Consider the following 26,052-nt stretch of genomic DNA (forward strand, 5'->3'; position numbering starts at 1 on the left):
AAAACATGGCGATGGGCCCCGGCTAGTGTTTGAAAAAGTTGAAAAGGCTTTCCGTGGTTCTGATAAGGCTGGGTCGGTCAGCGGGCACGCCTTGGACCAGCACCAGCACCAGCACCAGCCACATCACCACCAGCACCAGCCACATGACCTAATGCGCTCACGTTTGTAACGTGGATGTTACATGATCTGCCGAGTGTAACACGGCCACGTGCAGTCTACTGACGTGTGCGACAAATCGGATAACGAGCACTCAACCTGCGAGAGAATCAGAAACCGAGCACTCACACCAGCGAGAAATCAGATAACGAGCGCTCAAACCTGCGAGAGAATCAGAAACCGAACACTCACACCAGCGAGAAAATCAGATGACAAATGCTCGCGCCTGTGAGGTGCCCTTGGGGAGCAAAGTCACGTGCGCAGGAGAATATTGTCCAATTAAGCGAGGCCACGTGTGCCAGACGGACTGGCTGCCAGCACTCACGTGTGCGAGATGACCTGCGAGTAGAGGATGCAAGGGCAGAGAAAGCAGAGTGCTGCCGGTCCAGATACCGACAATGCCCACGATGGCTCCACGCTTACTGAGCCGCCGTCGCAGCGGGTGCAGGATGACCAGATACCTGCGGGGAAAACAGAGCGTGTCGGTCTGCCGCAGCACACACGCGAGCGTGCATACACCCCGAGGCGCGGGAGGACCCGAGGTACCTGGCTGCAGAGGTTATCATCCTCCGGCCGCTGACTAATGTCCCGCAGCACATACACACACACACACGCGCGCGCGCACACACACTCACGGGCACAAAGGGGATGCAGGGCGGCAGATGCACACGTGCCTCCTTCGCGTGAAAGGCGGACCCGGCCAGGCGTGGCGGCTGCCTGGCCCAACGCGCAACAGGCATACGGGACTTCAGGAGGACCAAACACGTCTGACACCGCACAAAAACATCTACACTGTTCATCGCTGCTTGCTTGGCGGAGTGCGCTGCTCATCGCTGCTTATGTGATACTGCATACAGCTCACCGCTGATTGAGTGCATCCTCACCCTAACCCGCACTCAACAACTCCGCACCCAAGTATCCCGGCCCAGCATAAAGCGTAATACATGACCCAATACACGATACACAGTATAACACACGATCCAGTACCCGTCTTAGCACCTGGCCCAATGCACGACCCAACACGACCCCAACACCCGGTCCAACACACGACCCAACAGATGTCCAACACACAACCCCATACCTGCCTCCCTCGAACGCCCCTCCCCCTCCACATACACATGCACGCCGCCCCGGGCTGAGGCCACGCCTCCACGAACAGTTGCCAGGGCTGGTCGAGACGACCCCGCGAAGTGCCCCCGAGGCCGGTCAGGATTATTCGGTGCAGACGCTGGAGCAGTCAGCGAATCAATGCTCGGGGGAGCGACAAGCGCTTTCATGGCGGCTCAGAGCAAGCGGCCGCCGGTGAAGTTGGCAGGCTTCCGGCAGTCCTGCCGCCGGGGAACGTGGAGCCATGGGAAGTTCGGGGATGGGCAGGGGAAGTTCGGGGAAGCGCTGATGGGCGGCACTTTGTCGGCCCTCCTCGTGGGCCGGCGGACACAGGGGAGGATCGACAGGACGTGTCTGAGCCATGTTTGCCTGGATGTCGCACACGTGTTCCCGGGTCGAGGACTCGGGTCAAGTCGTGGCAGGTTTTATCGGGCTCGAGGTCCACTCTGGGTGCAGGCTCATCTTTGGGACTGATATGGTCCTGACCTGATCTGATCTAAGCCTGATCTGAACCGGATCTGATCTGACTGACCTGAATGACCTGAAACTGATCTGATCTGACCCTGCGCGATGCTGGACGTTACTACCTGAAGCCCTGAGCGATCCTGAACTGAACTGATCCGCACTGATCGGAGCTGAATCTGAACTGATCTGAGCCTGTGTGACACTGAACGTTTTAAGCGATTATACCTGATATGAGCCCCTGCTCGATCTGAACCTGTTCTGCTATAATCACTGATCGAATCTGATCTGATCCTGATCTGAATCCGATCTGAACCTGATTCGATCTGATCTTATCTAACCTGATCTTATTTAGCCCGATCTTATTAACCTGATCACCTAAACTGACCTTATCTAGCCTGAATTGATCTAACCTGATCAGATCGGAATCTCATCTGATTAGACCTCATCTGATCTGATCTGATTTAACCTGATCTGAATCTGGTCTACCTGGCAGGCCGGCAGACACAGGCGCGGATCGACAGGGGACTGTAGGCACATGTGAGCCACGTTGACCTGGAATGTCACACCGTGTCCCGGAAAAGGGCGGAATAGGGCCCCGGGCCAGGTCGCGGAAGGCTCTTGTTGGACCCGAGGCTCACTCTGGGTGCAGGCTCATCTCTGAAACTGGCCACGTCTACCAGATCAGGAAACCCTTCGTCCCGCCATCAGTCGGGGTGGGGAGGGGAGACGGGGAGGGGGGGGGGGGAGTGCTGCCGTCCCACCCTTACCTGGAAAGGTTAAATGATAAGGTTAACCATACCGCATCTCGAGCAAGAAAGCTGCCTGAACACGTGCTTGCCCACTTGTTGCCTGGCTGTCATTCTCCTGGTTTTTCTCCGAGGAATAAGGCTAATACTACTATCTGCGCGCGGATAGTAGTATTAGCGCGCGGCGGGCACAATTTTTCTGTTCAATGTTCAGCCTGGTCCCGTCATTGCGGACCCCGCGCACGCCCCTGACGCCAGTGCGAAGTGCGCAGCAGCGACGTCATCGCAGCATCTGCCTGCGGGCCCGCAGCAGCTGCTGCCGGCGGTCGCCCAGCCGTATTACCGTCGCTGTCCGTGGCGATGTGTCGCGAGCGTGTTCAGCCTTCAAAGGAGCCGCGCCGACCGCCGCCCACCCTCGGGCGCCGCCGGCAGGTCACGTGGTGAGGAAGTAGCCGGCAGGAGGCGCCGGGCGGCCGAGGTCGGCTCCAACATGAGGCGGGGCAGGTGTGAAATTCCGATGAGAAGAATCCGGCGTAATGGCATGCGCTGGAATGCCCATAGAATGTCGCCGGGCGGGTTTCCTTCGCCACCGGGGTCAAAGGTCATTTTGCCTTGCAGGCTTACGAGCAAGCGTCGAATATTGGTTCTTCGGACCATGCTCATGGGTGCAATTGTGAACTTCCTTCACAAAGCCGACGACGTTACAGCAACTGAACTGCAGTTGCTTTTGCTACCCATTGATTTTGTGACCTTTCTTCCATCGCCCGTAAGGCTGCAAAGTATTCCTTGCTCAACCAGGTTTCCGATCCCCACCTGCCTAGTGATACTTGGGTGTCAGCTGCGGCCCTGACCCCTGTGTCGCTCCGTCTCTGCTCCGGTTCTGCTCCCGTGCAACTCCGGCGTTACCGCAGCACTGCCCAGGTGCTGTTATGGTGCTGAAATGGCGACGGCCTGATGGCGCTGCAGCGACGGTCTGGTGCTGCTTGGTGCTGCTCCGGTGCTGTTCCGGCACTGCTCTGGTGTTGCGGTGCTGCCCCGGTGCTGCTCCAGTGTAACTCAGGCGTTTCCTCTGGTGCTGTTCTGGTGCTGCTGCGGTGCTGATGTAGCCCTGCTCTGGTGCTGCTCTGGTTCTGCTCTGGTGGCAGTCCAATGTTGCTCCAGTTTTGCCCAGGTGCACCCCCGGTGCTATTCTATTACTGATTATACACTATTCTGGTGCTCCTCTGGTGCTACTCCGGTGCTACTACTCCGGTGTTGCCCCGGGGTGCTATCCATTGCGGTTCCGATACGAACCCAGCGTCGCCTCGTTGTCGCTGGTTAAGCCCTGGTTATTGTTGGCTTAAAGCCTCATTTGCCCCGTTCCGCCGTGGAGTCGTAGCATTTTGGTCTCGGAATTCTCCGGCATTACCTCCGTGCTGTCAAATAACCGCCACGCTGGACGTTCTTGACGGCTGCCAAACAACCACGCCCCTTGACCTCCACAATAAACTTACCCAAAATACTGAAGCCAGACTGAGAGGTGAAATGGTACGTGCTTGTCCAGCGCTTCGTCCATGGCAACACTGCACCCGTGTCCGACAGAGATATATGGGGAGGGAATTCATCAAAAACTACCGTAGTGCATCACAATTTCCATAACACATGACATGCAGCTCTCAGCCAGCAGGACATGCTGGGACAAATTGGCTTTTAAGCTTGACTCCCGACATTTCATAACGTGGGCTAGCGCCCGTGAGCTCGGTGAGTCCACAGCTCGCTCCGGTCGGCCAGCTGGGATTAGTGCCCCTCGACCGCTTAAGGTCATCTCGCTTCCACACCGTCCGCGCCATCAGAGCTCGCGCTCCTACACCGCCGCTGGGAGCATTCCCAAATGTGGCTTCATTCCGTGCCAGCCGCCAAGATGGGGTACGTGGCGAGCCAGCCAACGCGCCCCGCGGGTCATCTTTCGCCCGGGGTGGCTCGTGCTCTCACCCCGGCCGGCACATTACTGCCCGCGCCTCTGTCATTGGCACCAGAGCATGACGGCATCGGCATGTGCATTTTCGCACGCTGGGTAATCAGCCGGTTAGCCGAGACCGGTCAATAGGCCAGGCGGTAGACTGAACCAATGGTAGCGTCTCTCAGTCAGATGCTCATGAACATACGAACGCGCTGCACGTGACCCCCAGCAAGGGTCATGACCGTTTCCTGCCGGGGGGATCCGTGAGGGCGAAAGGTCATGTCGTTTTTCCCGTACGCTCAGTGCGTATTTTGACCAGGGAACTTCCTCCCAGGGAAAACCGCATGGGGGAAGTCACTTCTCGTCGCCGACAGTTGGCTTGGGCGCGTAGTGTCAACCGCGTGTTTGTGAATATCAGGCGAAATTCGCACAGGGTGTCAAACCAACGCCAGGGCTATCAAATCAATGCTGGGAGTTATCATATCAATGTCGGCGGTTATCGAATCAATGCCGGGTGGACTGGCTGATCGGCGCGAGGGCCTTAACCCTAAAGACAGGACATCCAGGCATTGCATCAGATCGGTGGTTCTGAAGCGATCAGATCGGATCGCTTCAGAACCACAGATCGAATGATGTATCAGATCGGTGATTCTGAAGCGACTCTGCATGATGGTGAAAAAATTGCCTTGCCTCTCGTCATTTGCAGAAGTCGGATATTTGCGTCGAATATAGCGCAGGATGACTTGCTTACATTGGCCACTTGCCAGCATTTGGAGACTCCAATTAATTATCAGATCGGGGGAGCCCATCATTCATGGGGTTATTGCATCATACCATGCTGATGTTCCTTCTGTCAGGCGCACTCGCACGAGCGGATGGAAATTCTGGCCGGTTTTTTAAAGGTGGCAAGCTTGGGTAAATTTTAGTGTCTTATTGAACTTTATCGGTGTTGAGCACAGCCAATGCTAGCTGTGAGTACGGTTACTTTGGCCAGATGGAAGAACTTCACTTTTTACAGTCTTAGGGTATGCTCAGCAACAGCAACAGATGAATGCCGAAAGCCTGTGTCCGAACACGACTGAGCTGGTACGAAACTCATGGCTTCACTGCTTTCAGTTAAACAAAATCCTGGAAAGTAATAAGAGAAAGCCGGAACAGCAAGAAGAAAAGCCATTTAACCAAAGCGCATCCCTCTCGGTTCGCCATGACAGGTCTCACAATCCTCGCATTCCTCCATCTTTGCACCAGACAGAGCACAGCGGGTCGATGCCGCGTCCAACCAGGCTGCTGCAAGACTCCAACTAACCTCTCCAGGGCGATGGCCATCAAGGTGAGAACGCTGGCGGCCACCGTCAAGTTGGCCATGAAGTTGTTCAGCACGCAGTAACTGGCGCCGAACGGCCAGTTGGCGTTCAGCATGTACACGAAGTTGAAGGAGCAGTTGAGGCAGGACATCAAGAGGTTGGCGACGCTCAAGTTCACCAGGAAGTAGTTCGCCACAGTCCGCATCTGGCGATGTGCTGAAACAGCGGCAGAACAAATTGCTTCACGCCTAGTCCAGTTCTGCTTGGTTCGGTTCGGTTTGGTTTATTTCCCGGTTTGATTCAGCGCGATTTGGTTCAGCTCGGTTTGTTTCAGTTTCATTTGATTCAGTTCGGTTTGGTTCAGTTTGGTTTGGTTCACCTCGGTGTGGTTTAGCTCGGTCTTGTTCAGCTCGATTTGGTTCAGCTTAGGTCAGTTCATGCAATTACATTCGATTTGGTTCCGTCCAGATCAGTTTATGCAATTACAATCAATTCCACACCTGAGTGCTAAAGAGAAGATGATTATGATCATGATGGCCAATGCCGACAGGCAATGAACATATTTACAGACAGATGAATTGCATTTCTCAATCCGTGTAGGGTCTGCGATGCTCATCTGGATTGAGCAATCAATTCAGGGGTTATGGATTTATCCGTGTTGTTTCAGGTGACGACTTAAATTTTCATCTGGATTGACTATACTCTATAGTATACGGCCATCCTCAATAAGCAGTACCACGTGTGCCATCACACATCATGGGGCACCATCCGCTGCCATCGGGTACTATGGCGATAACTAGTGCCACCTCCGATGTTGGGAAACCCTGGGCCAAGTGCCAAACGAATTGAAAGGAACATGCAGCCTCCTTGGAGCTGAAATGCAACGAGCTGGTGGCATACCTCTGACATGGCGTCGATCTCACGGCAGCGACCGGTGGCTTTTTACAAAGACATTTTTTGTTGTGAATAGCGGCTGTTTTCAAGGCTTTTTTCATGGCCGCCACTCAGGGATCGTCTGATCCGCCTCCTCATAGCAATTTCCACCAGAGGGCTTGATGAAAAACCCCACCTACCTCCAACAAGTTCTAGCGGCAGGAAGTGGTGCAAAGTACAAAGCTATACTTCTATTTCCTATTTCCTACCTATTTCTATCTATCTACTTCTGTTTCCTACCTATTTTTGGTGAGGGGCTGACCTTAGTGGTGCGAAGTACAAACCTGCATGTATTTCTTGGTAGAAGCAGATTTCACTTTTGCCGGCCTTAGCACAAATAAGCTTCGTTTTTGGCTAAGGCTTAGAAGACATAAGCCTAGAATTAGGCTAAGATGGTGCAACATTCAATTTTCAAACGGACACAAACGGAGGACCATCAAATTCATTCACTGACCAAAAGACAGATCAAAATTACATCTGGCATTTATTCTTCATGTGTTAGAGTCATTTCAGCTACTCAAGGGAATGACGGCGAGAAAAAACCTGGTGGGACAGGAATGGATCACTCCAAGGAGAGACGAAGTTTCAGCTGCGCAAAGCAGCAAAGACCAGGCGAAACATCGCATCCAGTTTTCCAAGTCAGTCATCTGGAATAGTTTGGAACAGTGCCGGAGAATTCCCGCATGATTGCTGCACAGTTGCTTCGAGAGAGATATTTGAGCGCGAAGTCCTGCCGAGGTCATGCGATTTGACATTTAGCTCAACTCGTGTTCCGTTCAGCAAAGGTCAGGCAAACGGTTATTGGACAAGGATTGATGGTTTGCTCCCCGGCAGTGGCAGCAGGATAGGCGCTTTACCTAACATGAGCTAGCCCATGAGCCATCCTGCCAGGTGTTCAGATGACGCACTTATGCCCACATGTTCGCCGCACGGGCCTTCATGGCTTGTCAGGTGGGCTCATGTGGGCTAGATTTCTCGTGAAGGGAGCATACTGATCGCTCAGCTTGTTAAATGCCACAACTCTTTTAAATGCCAGGATTTCGATAAATAACAGAATGCCAGTAAATGCCAAAACACCGACAAATGCCAGAATACTCGTAAAAGGCACTCGTCTGGCATATCAAATGCCAGAATATTCGTAGTACAGGAAAAAGTGTATAAGTCCTGTATCGTAACTACCACAAACTTATCAGTTTTACCTTTTTAACACTTCACTAGCGTAGTTTTACGGAAAGATTGAAACGGAGCACCAGCACCACAGAAAAAAAGCTAAGTGATGCATAATTATTGCATCTTTGTAATGAGAAATTCGAATAACTGTTCGGACTATGGCCCTCGGTGTGACAGCTGAGAAAAGCGCGAACACAGCCGAGTGATAATGTCCTGAAGACGGCATGTTCACAAAGGCGATCACCCTTTATGTAAGGGGTCTACGTGCACGATATCCACGTTTCTGAGCTCGTTGGAGTCTCATTCACACGCATTGGAACCAACCCTAGCCGCGGCACAGCTTCGTTTTCTGACAAATGAACCCGAATCCAGCTCGAACGTCCTCCGCTTTCATCCATTCGTGACCGGTGATCCTCGATCACGGGCCTTGCCACCGGAGATGGGACTGCAGAGGACCAGCAGGCTTCGCTGACCAGCCACCATCTTGATCACGGAGTTCGGCCTCAGCGGCTTCAGCGGCTTCAGCAGCACATCAGTCGGAGGTGGCTACCCGCCCATGCCAGGTGCAGTCGACTACCTGTCCACACCAGGTGAAGTTCCCCAGGCAGAGGTGGCCAACTGTCCACAACAGGCGTAGGAGTTTGTCCACCCGTCCACTGTCCACCCGTCCACACCAAATAGAGGTAGCTACCTGTCCATACCAGGTGGAAGAGGCCACCTGTTCCACCAGGTGGAGGTGGCCCCCTGCAATGCGAGATTCGAAGCTGGCTGATACCCCAACGCTCAGCGGGAGAACATGCCAATAAGAGGTCAATCGATGGTGGGTGGCCCAGCCAGTTTGCAATAAGCAAGGGCAGACGCGACAAGTTTTGTGGCATGCGTGCTGAATGCTTGCTCTCGCTATTCTCGGCTTTTCGAGTGGCGCGCCACATTATGGCTGTTGCGGATGTCGGGCGTATATTGCATACTGATATGACCCGTAAAACATTTTGGAAACGCACTAATTAACTGTTCCAAGAACAAGAAATCTGCTACATGTTCTCCACGCTTGGATGGAGAACTGTGATGAAAACAGGAGTTTCCCTTACTTTGATGCCTGGAATTCTTTGACGATGTTCGGGACACGACGAAGCGGGGCTATTTGGGTTACACTTTTGAAAGAGTAAGATCCCAGTTTGCCACCAGGGAGGGGAATACCCCTGGCCTCCACTGATCACGAACTGGGGTTATTTGGATCGTACCGTTGAAAGAGTAGGGTCGCAGTTGCACGGGGGGTGTGAGGAACACCCATGGCCTCCTCTGATCACGCTCCTTAGTTGGACGTATTCTCCCCGATTTTCATGTTTTCTCTGCTTCTCAAAGGACCGCAAAATAACATGGCGACATTTACGTCTCATCCTGTTCCGCGTACCCGCAGTTCATTCCAAGTGAATGAGATAACATCTGTTTAGAGCTAAAATTACATGAGGTACGACTCGCGAAGAAGATAACCAAATTGAAATCACGAACCTCGACGTTGCGGTCGGAACACGAAATTAAACAAAGAAGCCGTAAGTCCAAATGCTCATTTAATTTCGTCATGCGCACAGCTCGGCTTGCAGAAGCCGTGGCGATATCGGGCGGTGCCGGAACCGAGCTGCCAGGTATGCAAATGCCCTGCGTCACTCTGACAGCCGGATGCGAGCATTGCTAAGGCGCTGACCTCCTCTTGACGCGCTCACACAGGGCGGCACGATCGCAGCACAGCGACCGGATCGCCGGTCGGCCGATCGCAAAGCGCGCGGGGTAAAGGTCGTCACGGGCCCTGAAAGTGGTAACGTCATCCCAATGCTCCACACAGCCACGCTTCAGCCCCAGTGACCATTGATTACACGGTGATTGGGTCACCTTTGTAGACGTAGGCCTAGATGGCCGTTCCGAGAGTTTCGAGAGCTAGATTTCCGTGCTCGTGTGTCGGAAGCAATCGCGGTGTTCAAGTGGTCTCAGTCCAGTATCTCCACAACCGGTGAGGGATGGTGCCAACACTATGCGCACGCCCCCGAGCCAAGTCTGGCTACCAACTGAACCACCTGTTGAACTCAGTGGATGTGCCAGGCAGCGCCCCAACCCCCCTCAAGGCTGAGAGAAAGCGCAGGACATGAAGGGAGTCAATGTACCTTCCGGTTTTGGGTGTAAAATGTCGGAAACCCTTTTAGAGATAGGAATCAGCGGAGTCGTATGCTTTTACCAAGCCTGATGTGTGTTTTTAGTTTCTACCACAAGAGTGTATGACCGTTGGCGAAGTTCAACAGCTTTGTGGCAGACGAACAACGCGGTACATGGTCGGAAATGCTAACATGCAAGGATGACGTTTTCTTGACGACCTTGTGCCCACCGAGCGTGGCAAGGCTGTTTCTGGCTGGTTTAAAGTTCGAGGAGTGGCGGCTGAATAGTATTAGACAGCAAAATGGGTTTCCTTCTATCGGCATTTTTGATGGATACTTGATCAGGACGATCAGGACTTGCTAAGCGCAGACAACGAAGCGGTCATCAATTGTTCAAGTGGTCGTGGTCATCTTGGCATCCTGTGCCGGCGCCATGGTTATCCGTCGGCATGGGATACCAAGGAACCGTGCGGCAGGCGTGATGAGAGGTCGTAGGCGAATATTTCAAAGACAATAGGGCACAACAAAGATCCCTGAGTGACACCGTGAAGAAACAGAAGCTGAGAACCACTCTGGCGCTAAGTTAAGAGCCTCCTGACACTGTCCATCGAGGTAACTCCGGATGAGTGGCGGACCGCCGCCATGCCGCCGGAGCCCCGTTCCAAAGGCGCCGTGGTCGACGCCGTCAAACGCATTATCGATGTCGATGCAGGTGACAACAGCGACACGCTCCGTATTGACGCGACGCGTCAGCGCTCGATGGACTGAAACGGGGCCTAGTTTACACACATATTTTAGAGGGCAAGCAACAGGGATGCGTTAGATTACTAGCAGTGTCACGAGATCCCGACTTCTCAGCCTGAAGAACCAAAGCCACCTTTCAAGAGCAGGGGGAACAGGAGACCATTGAGGCGTTTGCTCATTTGCGGGGCTAAGCAAACGAGCTCCTATGACAGCGAAGCATTGTTTCAGTGCGTTCGGTGGTAAGCCATCAAGCCCAACGACTTTTGAAGAGGATAGATCACTCATTGCCTTTAAAAACTTGGACGAAGCCGCCAGACGCCACGTAAAGCTGGGTTTTGACGTGCGACGGTAGCCCCTCCCCCGAAGGGGGGCCTACCGGTGCTGCCCACCGCATGCTCTGCAATAAAATTTGCATCCGATCATGTTTTCTTGGTCGAGGAGATAGGTCTGAAAGTGCAGTTCTACCCTTGGCCATGTCACAAAAAGACCAGGAGCAGAAGTGTCAGTTGTAAATAAAAGACAGCCGGCGCACAGTGCTATGCTAGAGGACCCGGCCTGTTAAGCGGTTAAGACACCCTGTGCCTAATACAAGCCATGGAAACTATTTAGATACTTTGAAAAAACATAGCTGCATAAAAGCCTGACATAGCGTATTGACAATTAGTGCAGCATGTAAAAAGATCCTTACGTCCTACGACCACTCTTTCTTCAGCAAACGACTAAATCACTGAATAGACCGATTGCCTATCAACAATAGCATAGCAACAGCCTACATATTTCTTCTTAGCTCGCTGTTTGTCAACTTGGTGATCTTCTAACACCCACCTGTTGCCCTACCGCATGGCGCCAATGCATACTTTGCTCTCGTCCATCACTACGGATTTTTCGTAGCCGTTCGCCAATGCTGATGATCTGCGCTCAACATTTGCGTCCAATTTTGCGCCCGAGAATCCGCGCCGTTGGAGAGCGCCGCCGGTGCGGGGTGTTGAGCCGCCCGTGCCCGGCACCTGCGCGCGCTAATTAGACGAGCCGAGATGAGGATCGTTAAGGCGAGGGGAGAGCGCCAGCTGGTGCTTACCCCAGCACTTCCGGGACGGCGGCGAGATGGCCACCAGGGATTGCCCAACAAACCGTCGGGGGTTTTGCCCCGGGGTGCGTGGGGTGGGTAGGGGAGGGGACGGTGCGTCCAGCCCACTTGAGGCTTCGGATTTATTGTAGTGATACCCATGTGCTGTGCATATGTCCTATACCTATGTGCTATGCATAGCTATGTGCCATGTGCTGGCAGTTGAACCGGCGAACTCACTCAGATTCTCGCCCCGAGCTGCAGGGCTAGCCCACGTTACTCTACAACGGTGCTGAAAAAAACTTAAAGCTCCCGTCGCAAACAAGATCAACACATTTTGCCAAAACGGGACACACTTGACCGAGCTGTTGAAGAACAGCAGAGACCGTCTTGGACTGTCCAGTGTCTCGTGGGGTGCACAGCATGGTGAAGGGCCGGCCGAGGAGATTTCATTCGCTTTGGCCGTTAGTTGCCCTTGGACATTTTGGTGAGATAATTATCTGGGCCTTCTCAGCTCGTGGGGAGGCATATTGACTGACCGCTGTGAGAAAGGGAGGACAGGAGGTTCAGGAGGGTTGGGGGGAGTGGGGTGAGAGGAGCGAAGTGTTGTAGATGTGCCGTGACCACGATTCATAACCAAATGTGCCTGTAAAAGTACGATGTCCGCACTAGGTCGTGTGGATTATGCACCGAAGTAAAAGGTGTAAAATCCGAAATCACACGTACCTGGATATTGTGACACCAAAGTGTTGTCGGGTCATGCCAAATTGATGTTCACGATACCAAAACAAGTAAAAATTACAAGAAGAAATCGCAAAAAAACGAGAATGTTGAAACATGCCAGTTATTTAAATGCCTCCTATGCCCGTGTGCACGAAGCTGAACTGTGCAATAAACTGGAAAAGACAAAAGGGCTGGTTTTGCCAAATTGATGTTAACAATATCAAACCAGACGTCAGCGCTTTGAAAAGCGCTTTTCTGATGAAATGGAAAGAGCCGGGAGAGAATGGGAGGGTACGATCCGCTTCCTAACTCGTAAGAAATGAGCACGAAAAGCTGTCAGACAAAGCCTCTGAAAACAGAGTACCACCGACAGCTACCTACTACGAGCAGTGTCTTGAACATCACCAATGTCTACCACCAACAGTGTCTTGTCTACAGCTACCACCACAGTGTCTACAGCGTCAACAGCGCCAACAACTGCTATCAACAGTGTCCGGCGAACCGCTGGATTGATAATTTCCAGGTATGCATTATCATATCACTCTTATGATTTTATTTATTACATTACGTGTTTCCAGTTGATCATTATCTGGTTAGACTTCTTATATCTTAATTGCACTTTCTTTTGATCATAGCAATGCATCGCCGATGGCCCCGATTTCATGATTACTTTGCCGGTTCCTCCGAACCCATAGGCTTTACCTGCGGGGTACAACTCGATTATCTGAAACTGAGCTGCCATCATTTACGGAACCATTCAGGGCCTACAACATGTGACTAGAGCACATGCAACGTATGAACTGACGTGATGACGTACAGCGATCAAAATCAACGCTAATGCAATACGATATAGAAACATCCTTACCTCACCAAAATGTCCTGCCTCGACTCGCATTGTAGGGCGGATTATTTTTCCAAATAATCGGTCGGAAATGACTCTAAGATTTCCGTTCCGAGGACAAATACGTGGATAAAGGGGGGCTCTGCGATTAACGTGCCGACGATGTCTCCGAGTAGGCTACGTGAGAACGTCCTTATAGGTTACCACAACGATGACGACTCTCGAGCTGCCTCATCAAGGACTACTCTCATGCAACTTCAAAGACGTTCGCTTCCAAAGATTGCTCACCAATAACAACTTCTAACAGACATGCCAAAGGACGCCTTTCGCAATAATGAACTGAGCAAAATCCTACCTCACGGCACGTCTCTGGATTCAACTCACCGAGGATGATCCAGCAGACGATGATGTTGCCGCCGATAGCCACCAGCAGCATCAGAACGAAAGCCGTCATCCACACTGCCCACGGCAGCCAAGCCATCTCAAAAGGCCTCATATCACCGCCGCACGCCACGTCACCGTCCATGACGTCAGCGTCGTCTGCCGTGACGTCAGAGGCAAGTTGGTGACGTTCCCACAGCAGCCGGCTGCCGCCATCTTGGTTGAGGATTTTTTGATGGCGAGCGGAAGCCGCGCGAGGAATGTTGACGTAGGCGACGCTCGCCAAGAGCCAGGCGCGTGGAAGCTGCCCTGAAGCTCTAGGACGAGAGACTGCAAGTCCTGGTGGCTGTAGCCTCCTGGTGGCTGTAGCTCCTGGTGGCTGTAGCTCCTGGTGGCTGATCGTGGCTGAGAACGTGCGTCCCGCCCGCGGGTCGAAAGGTGCGAGGAGGCGTCGCGGCAGACTGAGCCTGGAACGAGGTGGGCAGCGGAGACATCAGCGGATGAACTTGACGTTGTAGCGGAAAGAACGTCATGCTTAACGTTTATGTTATGGTGACAGTGAGCGGTGTGACTACGTTTCCTGTCAGCAAGTCCGTAGCGGCAGTACTGATGCTACCCAAAGCTTCTTGCAGTAGTCAGCCGTCAATGCTCACTTCAGCATTTGCCGTTTTTGACGCGCTGCAAAAGCCGAAGGATGAGTGCAACAATTGCAGGTGCTTAAGGTGTCGCTCTGTTTCGGATATCTGTACACACAAAAAAACTGATACAGATATTGCGTGGTGCTGCAAGAAACAACATGTCTCGACAGTTTTTATTTCTCAGCTGTCCTTCGATGGCCAGGAGCATGCATGTCTGCTAGGCCAGGTAATAGAATGGTGGAGATGATTTTCGCATAGTTTTTGGCTTGGACGGGAGTCCTAGAGTAGGTGCGCTGTATCACCAAGGCGGCGAATCGCCCAAAGAGCAACCTTGAAGCACAGTGTGCCGAAACCTGTCAGGCATTAATGACAATTTTGGCATCCTTTGTTTCTTTGTTTGCATCAGGTAATGGCACTGCTGTGTGATGCACTGCTCGGACGATTATCGTAGGAGTGTAGACCCACCACTCGGCACCTACTCCCCGAAAGAGAGAAAGCAAGTGAATTCATCCGCACCAACAGGACGAGACGAACACCATCACCCGATGTGTGTCTGTCAATGCGTTGGGCCGCACTTACCCGCCCCACTTATGCACACCCCACATACATACGGTCGCGCATGCGCACATGACGTGAACCGCTCCGTGATCCCGGCGGTTTTCGACGCGATAAGTCGTGCTTCAGTGCGCGACCAAGCCTAGCGGAAGGCGGGTGTACCTGGGCACGGGGAAGGGAGTTATGCTGTGTAGCGGCTCAGCCATCTAAACGCTTCCCTCGCACCTTCGTGTGTGACCTTGGGACGAGCAGATCTTCATTCTGGCATGGTGGGCGGTCTCTGGTTTAAGAAAGCACCTAGAACTCACTGGCCAGCGTTTCCGGCTCACCGGAGCGCAGCGTCTTGCGGAGAAGCGTCAACGCGTGGAATTCGGCCAGACCTTTCGCAGAGAGCCAGCCGGGATTACACCTCTACACCAGAATCAACGTATTTCGTGAGGAGAATCGTAACTGTATCGTTGTGGGACGCAAAGAGGGCAGTTTAGTAGTCGCACTTTCAACTCTATACAAACAGCTAATACCTCTACAAATAGCGTACGCACGAGGTGGAAGGAACCCCGCGTCGCTCGCTTGACGCCTGAGGCGTATTAGACCTTGTAAAGCTTCCACGCCAAGTGGTAGCTGGCCGTTGGCGCATGTTCTTTAGCTGAGGCCGCGTACCCCGCTGGGGAATTGATGGGGGCTGCGCCGGAATAAGCCAGCGGCGGCGGCGCCAGTTCTGTCTCCATTTGGCGCGCTCGTCTGGGGTGAGCGACCACTCAGAGCGGCGGTGCCAGGGCCATTAGCGGGTGCCTCTGTCGGAAGGGCACCTAGATTCCTACTGAGCGGGATTGCGTCGGTGGGGGTCGATGCATTCCACAAGGATGCCCTCGATGTGCTTGACGAGTCGAGCTTTTTTCGAGCCGAGATTCGACCTTTGATTCTATTCGAGATTCGAGCACCAAGATTCCGTATCGAGGTCACGGTTCGGAGGGCTGGCTGACCAGATGTTGGCTTTTTAGTTTGCTTCTAAGTTGGGTGATGGGTGGAGTGATAAGTTGGTTCGTTCGTTGATTAATTGTTTGACCATTTATTTTCTTGGTTGGTTTGTCGGTTGGTTGGTTAGTCGGCTGGTTGTTCGGCCGTTAGGTTGACTGAATGGTTGGCTGGTTGATTGAATGGTTGGTTGGTTGGTTATTGACTGGCTGGTTGGTTACGTAGGTGAATGGTTGGTTGGTTGGTTGGGTGGTTAGTTGCTGTTTGCTTGGTTTAGTTGCAGATACCAATAACCCTGCTTGCAAGGATTATCAGTTAATTCTCAGACCATTATCGTCAACTGGATTACAATGTAGACCTCAATTCAGGAAGAATGATTGCAATCCTCAATGCAAGTTTTGCACAGTTTTGCAATGGTAACAAATCATGGTTAAAAGCAAACGTTGTTACAACTTAAATGCCCTCACTATAGATGATTATGGTTTGGACGAACGTAACCCAACTGATGGCTGGTGTCTACGCTTTTTTGTCACCCCAGGATAGCGTCTCGAAAATGTGCCTCTATGAGAACAATCTCCCAGCTTCTGAAACTTCCGTCGTTATCTTCTGGGATGGCGCTCTGATTACTTCAAATGGACTTTGAACATTGACCTCTCATTGACCTTGAGCTTGAACTTGACCTTGACCTTTATATTTATTTTGCGCATTGACCTTTCAGAGGCGAAGCACCGTCAGCTTGTTGTGTGATTTCGACCATGAGCGTTCATTGGACACCAGAACTGGGGATAACCACGAAGGCGCTGGAAGATATCCCCTGTAACGATGCGCCCTAGTAGCCTGGCCAGCTGCCCGTATCCAATGAGCGTCTCAGTGGGCCAGAGAACGAGGTCACATGACACGATGCTGATTCGATAACGACGGGATGAGCCTTATCAAAGATATTGGGTTCTGCGGACAAGTACAATACATGATGGCCTCGTGCCGATGAGAACAACCGGGCAAAGCTGAATAACACTATACGTATAGATCACAAAGATGTGCATTTCTAAGGGTAGAGTAGAATCGGGCGTGGACGGTAAAAATTTAGGATTACTTCAGTGTACTAAGCAAATTCCATTAAAACTGTTTATGACGTCACGTACAATCCTCACAAAATGAGCGCAATCCGAGCTCTGCAATTGTGACATTTCATTTTCACTTAACCAGGCTGGTTGTTTAGTGCTGCACATCGAAGCAAACCCATTCTTCGTCTAGCACCACAGACACGGTCCGCCGCCAAGAGCCGACCAAAAGGCTCTGCGCTCTCCCCGCCCCTCACGACTCCCTCGACCGGGCCCGCCTTCTTAATGGTGATCCACTTCACTTGGAATTCGGCCGAAGAATTGTGCAAGATCGGCGAGATGCATCTCACTCCCAGTGCCGAGCCAACCATTCTGTGGTCAGCAAGAGCAAACAATGCGAAGGCGGCAGAGCCACCTCGTGTGTTAGATGCGACCGACTCATCCTTTCGACCTTGCGACCCCCCACAAAAGTTAACAAGTTCCAGGACCGCGACCAGGGCGGACAAACGAGCCTCAGCGAGACAGACGCGGGGCTCAATGCCTACGGACAGAGCGCACGATCTCGCGTGCTCCACCGCTGGCCCGCGGCCCGACGGGTCAGCGTGCTGGGCTCCGGACGAGCGACCAGCTCCACCCAGCGCCGCGACCAGCGCGCTGCCCGCTCTCGCCACCCGCGGCGCGGCGGCCGGAGAACGTCGGCCCGGTCCGACGCACCGGAATTGGTCGCTAGAGCAGGGAGAGATCACTGGTGCAGAGAGAGGTCACGGACGCCGGGAGAGGTCACTGGCGCAGGGGGAGGTCACGGACGCCGGCAGAGATCACTGGCGCAGGGAGAGGTCACGGACGTCGAGAGAGGTCACCAGTGCAGGGAGAGGTCATTGACACGGAGAGAGGTCACTGGCGCAGGGAAAGGTCACGGACGCCGGGAGAGGTCACTAGTGCAGAGAGAGGTCACTGGCGCAGGGAAAGGTCACTGGCGCAGGGAAAGGTCACTGACGCGGAGAGAGGTCACTGGCGCAGGGGAGGACACTGACGCAGAGAGGTCACTGACGCGGGGAGAGGTCACTGACGCGGAGAGAGGTCACTGACACAGGGAGTCACTGGCGCAGGGAGAGGTCGCGGACGCCGGGAGAGGTCACTGGCTTAGGAGAGTTCACTGGCGTAGGGAGAGGTCGCTGACGCGGGAGAGGAGTAGAGATATCACTGTGCAGGGGAGGTCATTGACGCGAGAGAGGGACTGGCCAGGGATAGGTCACTGACGCGGAGAGAGGTCACTGACGCAGGGAGATCGCCGGCGAAGGGAGAGGTCACGGACGCCGGGAGATGTCACGGACGCCGGGAGAGGTCACGGACGCCGGAGAGGTCACGGACGCCGGAGAGTCACTGGTGCAGGGAGAGGTCGCTGTCGCGGAGAGAGGTCACTGGCACAGGGAGAGGTCACGGACGCCGGGAGAGGTCACTGGCGCAGGGAGAGGTCGCTGACGCGGAGAGAGGTCACGGACGCCGGGAGAGGTCACTGGCGCAGGGAGAGGTCACTGACGCGGGAGAGAGGTCACGGACGCCGGGAGAGGTCACTGGCGCAGGGAGAGGTCACTGACGCGGAGAGAGGTCACGGATGCGGGAGAGGTCACTGGCGCAGGGAGAGGTCACTGACGCGGAGAGAGGTCACTGGCGCAGGGAGAGGCCATTGGCGCAGGTGGCACACCTCAGGCACCGGAACAGCTCAACGATGACCAGGCGGGCTGCGATGACGCAGAGGTCATGTCGCTCTCGCAATGAACATGTCGGAGAGAAATCGAATTTGCTGCGGGGGCATGTCGGTCGAAAGTAAGGTAATACGTGGCATGTTAAACAAAGTACCGACAAGATGGCCGAAAATGAGGCACTGGCAGCCCGGCAAATAATGTACTGTGTTGGAAATTGATGTTATATTGAGGATGGCTGACACCATTTAATGGCGGTTAGTCTAAGCAATGGTAATGGAACCATTCATAAAAAATGAAAGCAGCCAATGACAGCTGGAACCATTCGATGACGATCAAAACTATTCGATAACAATTAAAACCATTCAATACCAATTAAAGCAAATTCATTGCCCAATGAATGATTTAATTGCAACTGAAACCATAGGGTATAATGCAGGCCAGGTAAGTGCCATTGAAATAAGCCAATAACAATCCATGTGACGGTTTTAAGACTGCTCATGATGGCTCTTTTTTCCCAGGGGGAAAACGGAAACAATTCCTGTAAGAGTATGACCAGCCCCGAAAAGTTCGTTATTGCGCTCCAAAATTTCAAGCCTAAAGACGACAAATATTGAGTCTCAGTATTTTGCAAGAGGTACAGCTCCATTGGTTCCTGTACCCGCCTTTCCCAACAGGGAAAAGTGATAGCAATGCTGTGGATGGAAACCAAGTAATTAATTATAAGTAACCAATAAATTACATTTGAGATGCGGACAAGAGCAAACAACGGGGACGGACGGTTGAGCTGGGGGCGGGGGAGGGGGCTTCAGCAGTGAAGCGATACACTTTGTGAGTTCAAGGGCGGGATCTCCAATCCTTTGTGCTACATTGCCCGTGAACTTTGCCTCAGGCATTGAACACCTCAAGTGGGAGTCGCTTCAAGGAACTGTTTCACTTTTTATGGTGTTTTGAACTGGGGGTGGCCATTGCAAAGATAATTCCTGCAGTGCACGTCTAGGGCCCCCTTCAAGACTTCGAATCATCTGGTTTCTTAGATAAGCGCACGCAAAATTGTGCAGACTGTTTCGCGCAGACTACTTGAAAACCAGTCAGGCCCCATAGAAGTCATCCCATCATTCTAGTCATTTCGGAGATGTATGACGGCATAGAAATGTCACATGAATTCTGCCTCCCTAATAGCCGTATTGTCTCCAAGGTCAAGAAAATTACAACCATTGATGTCTTCGTGTCTGGGGTACGTCAGAACGAATCATCGCATCAACAAACAACAGCTGGTTTACTACGAGCTTTACGCGTCAAATGCATGCTTCGAATATGAACCGTGTCTGTGATACATAATACAGGCATTCGGGCAGATGTATTCGTTGTAACGGAAATGAGGTTGGGAAAATACATAGGAACACTACGAGACGGTCAAAACACGCGCACATAGCGATAGCCAGCTTAGTTCACATTTCATGAATCAACAATCCACCTGCCGGCGGTTTGAAGTACTACAAGGGAGTGAGCTCGTCCGCTACAGTGGCAATTTTGACACGGACAGGTCTGGCAGCGAGTACGACATCATAAAAAGGTTCGATGACGTGATCAGGCGACGGCGTATTGAAGAGCACGTGTATCAAGTACTTACATTTTTATCTAAAGCAGTCTTTGCTCTTAAAAGAATATCAAATAGTTAGAAGTGAGCTTTTCCACCATACCTGATGTCTGCCCCAATGTGTTCAAATCTGGAGCATTCCCCTGAGCCCTAATGACGCTAAAACAAATCACGGCCTTCCAGTAGTGATATAGGACGACGGAATGTATTGCATATATTGCATATATAATTGTATATATTGTATAAATAATATACAATATAGGACGACGGAACGGCTCGAACCTCGTGGCATGAGCGAATGGTGGCCAAGAGAATGGGCGCACTGGTTTGCGGTGATGAAGCCGTAGGAAAGATATCAATCCCCTCCTGAACACAACCGCTCGGCTAGACCGACGCCCAGCGTCCTGCACCGAACCGTGCCCCCCACGTTTACCAATCAGAGTCCAGCTAGTGGCCTGCTGTCTCAACTGTGTCACGATCCTGGAATGTCACTGGTTCTCTGGCACTGTCCACTTACAATTAAAAACTCCGTAACGCCAGTGGTGGTTTCACGCTCCCTGACCGACACCATCAGCATGCTCCTATTCGACCCGAAGAAGAAGAACCATCATAAACGGTGGTCCTCGGACAGGCGTACCCCATCCAGACAATCATCAACACATAAGCTAGCTAGCAGCTCCAAGGAACGTAGCATCGATGCACGCCGGCCGCCGGAATTCCAGCTCTCCCGCGTCTTGCGTTGCTCTTGTATCTGCAAGGCGCGCCGGCCCCAATAAAGCGCTGGTCGAAAGTGAGTTCGCCATACTTGCCAGGGCGAGCACGCTGAATCGAGAGCTGAAGCTCCTCAGGCCGCCGCAGCACTTGCAGCCAGCTCCATTATTATGTCTACGGATTCAATTTGCCGTGCAGGGAGCTGACTGTCAGGAGCAATCAAAACAAGACGCTTCGGATCAACGGCTTGCAGAGAAGCGGATGCGGTGCTTTTTCCAGGCTAAAGACTTTTGAAGGACGTGATGTTTGGGCTACGATCGCAGTGAGACGAACATGTCCGGGGAAATCCAATAGCCATTTGTTTAGGGCGCGTAAGTCTATCTGTCTGTCTGTCCCGTTTGCGTAACGCCGCCCACGGGCCGCACGGCACGTCGATGGATGCAAAATTTGGAGACGACGCGCGGGGCGCACAAGGTGATTTTCCACGGGTAGTTTGCAATCGCAAATTCTGAAAAATAGAAACTTTCCTTGTTTCCACGGTTTTCCAGCGTGAGTCCCTAAGGTCCAGGGTTCGGGCGTGGCACGTGGCGGAAGCGCCGTTCTTGCCCCAGCGGTTTTTGCACGGGCGGCCCGAGCAAGTGGCCGACGACAAAGCCGACGAGCGGCCGTTCGAAACTGTGGCCATCTCTCGACAACCAGGGGTCGGAGCGACAAAACACTTGACACGCACAGGTATATAATGGAACTGGACATCGCCTGGTGCCAGATATGTGGTCCGAACATGTCATAAGTCCACGTGCTTGGAATGAATTTGGCCAGTTTTTACGGTTTTCACGTTTTATGCTGGATCTCGGTGACGGTTGTGCCGATATTCTTTGAGGCAATCCGGGAATGTGGCATTTGAAAAACGACGCCGAATACAACATACTGTCGTCGAACTGTACCCCAAAGTCGTGACTTACTTAACCTTACCACATGCATCGATTCATTGCCGGTATTTACCACCCATTTATTTGTCATTATGTACATTGTTCTTCCAGTACAATCAACTTTACCTAGACGGTCGCAGCTTCATATTTTCGCGTCGCCAAAATACCGCCGGTTGATCGCCCCGTTGCCGGCGGCCAGTATTCGCAGCTTCATATTTTCGCGTCGCCAAATTACCGCCGGTTGATCGCCCCGTTGCCGGCGGCCAGGATTTTAAGTAAAACGACGAAACATAATAAAACAGAAGTATTAGCCGTATTCCTCGGAAAAAATCAGTAGTTATGCAATTAATCAGCGATTGATGCAAATGCAAAAATGCTTGTCTTATCTATGGGAAAAATGTTCCTCGCTAATGCACTAAACAACTTACGGAAAACGACGAAACGCTCACGCGCCGTATGTTGCCGGCGTCCGGTGGCTGGTCGCTCGTTCATTCATCCGCGGCGGAGAGAAAGGGCGCAAAGAACATTGCGACGATTAAATACATTATCCAAGCCCCTTGCTTGTGTATCACATATAATATCACAGAAACCACACGCACCATGTGAAGAATAATTTGCAACGGGCGCGATAGGAGGACCCATAAAACGCAGCGGGTGCTCAGCGGAGCCTACTGCCAATGCAAAAGAGTACTCCCGTTGGCTTCGCGGGGTGTGTTTCTGCATCACGTAAGAGTCTGGCAACATAAAACATTGCAGCAGCATTGCCAAGTGACAGCGGCCAAATTATGCACATCTGGCATTTGCAGCTGTGGGAAGTGCAGTTTGCTTGAACTTTGAAATACATAACAATGCTTCGACCGCAGTGGAAATCTGAGGAGCAGGGTTGGACATCCTGGTAGTCATAACATGACGCCCGGCTTCCCTCAGGCATCCTCAGCTGCCAGGGCTCGGGTCGGCCAGGGAATCCCGTGAAATGTGCTGAAAGTGCACCAAATAATGCCAAACACAAACCATCCATTGACTCTGCGTCGCTTGGTGAAGCCAAACTCGCAAGCACGTGTGCCTGTCAATTTCCGAGACTGGACGGTCTCAAAAGAAGTCACGGGAAATTTATTTTTTATTATTTTCCGTAGTGTGATAAAATTGGCAATATCTCAATATATAACAAGAAAGGGCGGTGATAACCGAGGATACATTAAGTGACAACCTACAGTTCTGGTATATATAGGACTTAGTTTCCGGTCCTGCTCACACACACACACACACACACACACACCACACACACACACACACACACACACACACCACACACACACACACACACACACACATATATATATATATATATATTATATATATATATATATAATATATATATATATATATATATATTTATATTTTCATGTATGCCTAAAATATTATTATATATATATATATATATATATATATATATATTTCATGCATGCCTAAAACAATATTGGAGAAAATCAAGAGCTTTGTCGTGCCTGTTCCCCAATGGCGACTTTCAAGATTTTATCGCCCCAGTCATTTTGAGAAATCGACACCCATGCTGATGCCTTTGGAAGAGAATTGATGTTTTCAGCGCGGGACGTATTGATCAAGTGTCAAGTGTGACACTTCCTGGCATAAGACACGCTTCGTGCCTGAATGGCCTTCGCGTTTTTTTAATACTGCGAACCGATCAGCTCGCCCAATCGGTTCTCAGTTCGCAATAGTCACCCACACACAGTCGCAGTGCGTGACTACCAACGAGACCGGACCATCTCAGGTCCCTCAATGGTCGGTGGGAATTTCTGACCGTGAACTGAAGTCTGCTGGACACCTGGGCGGCCCTGCCCGCTATATAAAAAAGACCCCCGTCCCGATCCCGTGCCCCGCTCTCGTTGTCCCGTTCCCGTTTTCCTGTCCCGGTTTTCCTGTTCCCGTTTTCCCGTTTACGTTGTCCCGTCCCAGTTGCCTCGTTCTGTGAGAGGCCACAACCCTGTCCTTAACAGGACGAGTGTGGGAGCACTCGGCCATGATCTAAGGGCGATAATGTCATAATGATGTCATGTCATGTCATGTCATGACCGAATCATGACCAAGTAGTCCTCTGGTCCCTGGCGATAGTCTGTGGGAACGCCATCTGAAAGGGGGACGATGGAAGCTCGTCAAAAGCAGGGTGAGATTTCGTTTGTACTTCTCTGATTTCTATTATTCAGATTTGCTGATCGCGTTGAGCGCGGGACATTCATCGCCTACAAATCCACCGAAATCAGTCAGATTTCGGGCAGTTTGCATTGGTGTACTGCATAATTTTAGCTGTTAATATCACTTATACGACGAGCGACTTACTACGATTCGGTGAGCGCAGCAAGTTTGTAACTTGTTTATGGCTTTTATCAGCCCTCTGCAGCGAATTGCACAATACAAGTCGCGACATCTTTACTCCAGTTCAGGCCATGCAATAAACCTTCCATTTCATCCCGCCAAGGGACGATGTCAAGATATAATTTTACCGCGTTGGCCCTCCCCTCCAAGTTAAAAGGCGGACGATGCGGTGTAGGCTGAATGCGTTGTAAAGCCCCAACGCCACCGGAATTTGGGGAACCGCATGTCGATATATATATATATATATATATATATATATATATATATATATACGCCGGCCGCAAAACGTCGCGTGCCGAGGTATAACACCTCATGTTTGTTCGACAAACTCTACGGACTTCATGAATCCTACTGGTTTCTAGGTCCATACAATCGTCATTTATTTTCACTACACTTTCAGTGTAGCTTAGAGATTGCATCCGCCGGGAAGAAAACTAACAAAGCAACATACGTATCTGCCGAAATATCACTCATAGAGGTCGTCCATGGGAACGCGTTCGACATCTTTGCATCAGCACTAGTTTGTGCCCTGTTCACACAGGAACCTATTCACGACATGCATTTACCAGTAACAGCAATGCCAGGAAGAGCAATACCGATAAAAACGGAAACCGACATCATTAACACGCAATTTGATCGCAATATTTTAAGGTTTCGATTCTAAAGCATTGCTCCTTGGTCGCTGGCTCCAGAAAGGCAAATCAAAATGCCACCATTTTGCGGGAGGAACGTCACAAACTCAAATTCAAAAAGGTGAGATCTTGTGCTAAACAAGATTGCTGTATTTGGGTGACGCCGAACCGACTACAGCAGTCAAAAACGTTTCGACTTTCTTCAAGCATCTGACGATAGGCATTGAGGTGCTTAGGGTGTAACTCATTCTAATTATGACAGCGCGGCCTCAAGCCGGGCATGCCTTCAAGTTGAGTGTCTCCTGCGGTCCGCAGGTCATATCGGGTCAGGTCTTCCTAGGTCAGTCACGCCTTTTGAGGTTATGGCTTTGTAACAACAACCGACCGTACTTCCCGAGCGGTTGTGGGGGACTCGTAACACAAGTGCCTGAAACATGTACTTTGATATTTTCGATGGGTACTTGTGGAAAGCGTTTGATCGACAAACATTTTTCAGCGTTTAAAAATAATGATATTAAACATCGTCAACTCGATTGAAAGAGGAAACCAACACCTGAAAGGGGCAAAAAGATGAAGGACTGCGAAACCCGTCCGGGTCTCCACAGCCCCAGTCCACAACGGCACAATAACAACAACGCTTCACAGAGGAGGAAAAGGCAGTGTAATGACGTCAGTAATTGTCGATGCAAGCGACCTGCTCACACACAATGAGCGCAAGGTGGTCACCATCCGACGATTATTATTATCATCATCACCATCATCACTGGCGGTCTGGGTGTCCTTATATTCTTTCATCCGACATCTATATAAGGCCTCTGCGTTGGACTCATGCAGCCAGAGAAGGTTAAGCCATCGCAACTAACCGCATGATAAAGCCGAGGGCGTCGTCTAGAGGTTCACTGAGTGAAATCATCAAAAGGCCAACTCATAGCGACGTAAGTCCGGTAAGTAGGCAGAATCGCCTCTTTTGAAGTGCTGTCTCACGTATCAAACGTTAGAGTACGAGAGGTATTGGTTCAGCGAATCAGGGCACCGCAGTCTATTTCATGAGCACCGAAGGTGTAAGTTTTCGCGAGAATTTCGTCACAGGCACGTCCGACGCACACCATTTCACTTCACTCGTTTGGGACGCCTGAAA

At 51.6% G+C, this 26,052-nt stretch overlaps 1 protein-coding gene across 1 annotated transcript; it reads right to left on the minus strand.

Annotated features, from left to right (window-relative positions):
• Positions 1-312: 312 nt before the first annotated feature.
• Positions 313-13,819, minus strand: LOC119104787 (tachykinin-like peptides receptor 86C). Its single transcript, XM_037228510.1, has 4 exons — positions 13,723-13,819; positions 5,720-5,933; positions 554-617; positions 313-318 (listed from the first exon to the last, which is right to left on the minus strand). The coding sequence occupies exons 1-4, from the start codon at positions 13,817-13,819 to the stop codon at positions 313-315; spliced, it is 381 nt and encodes a 126-aa protein (XP_037084405.1).
• Positions 13,820-26,052: the final 12,233 nt, after the last annotated feature.

This window comes from Pollicipes pollicipes, unplaced genomic scaffold (assembly GCF_011947565.3).
Source record: "Pollicipes pollicipes isolate AB1234 unplaced genomic scaffold, Ppol_2.1 Scaffold_6052;HRSCAF=7182_pilon_pilon_pilon, whole genome shotgun sequence".
Taxonomy (NCBI): Eukaryota; Metazoa; Arthropoda; class Thecostraca; order Pollicipedomorpha; family Pollicipedidae; genus Pollicipes; species Pollicipes pollicipes.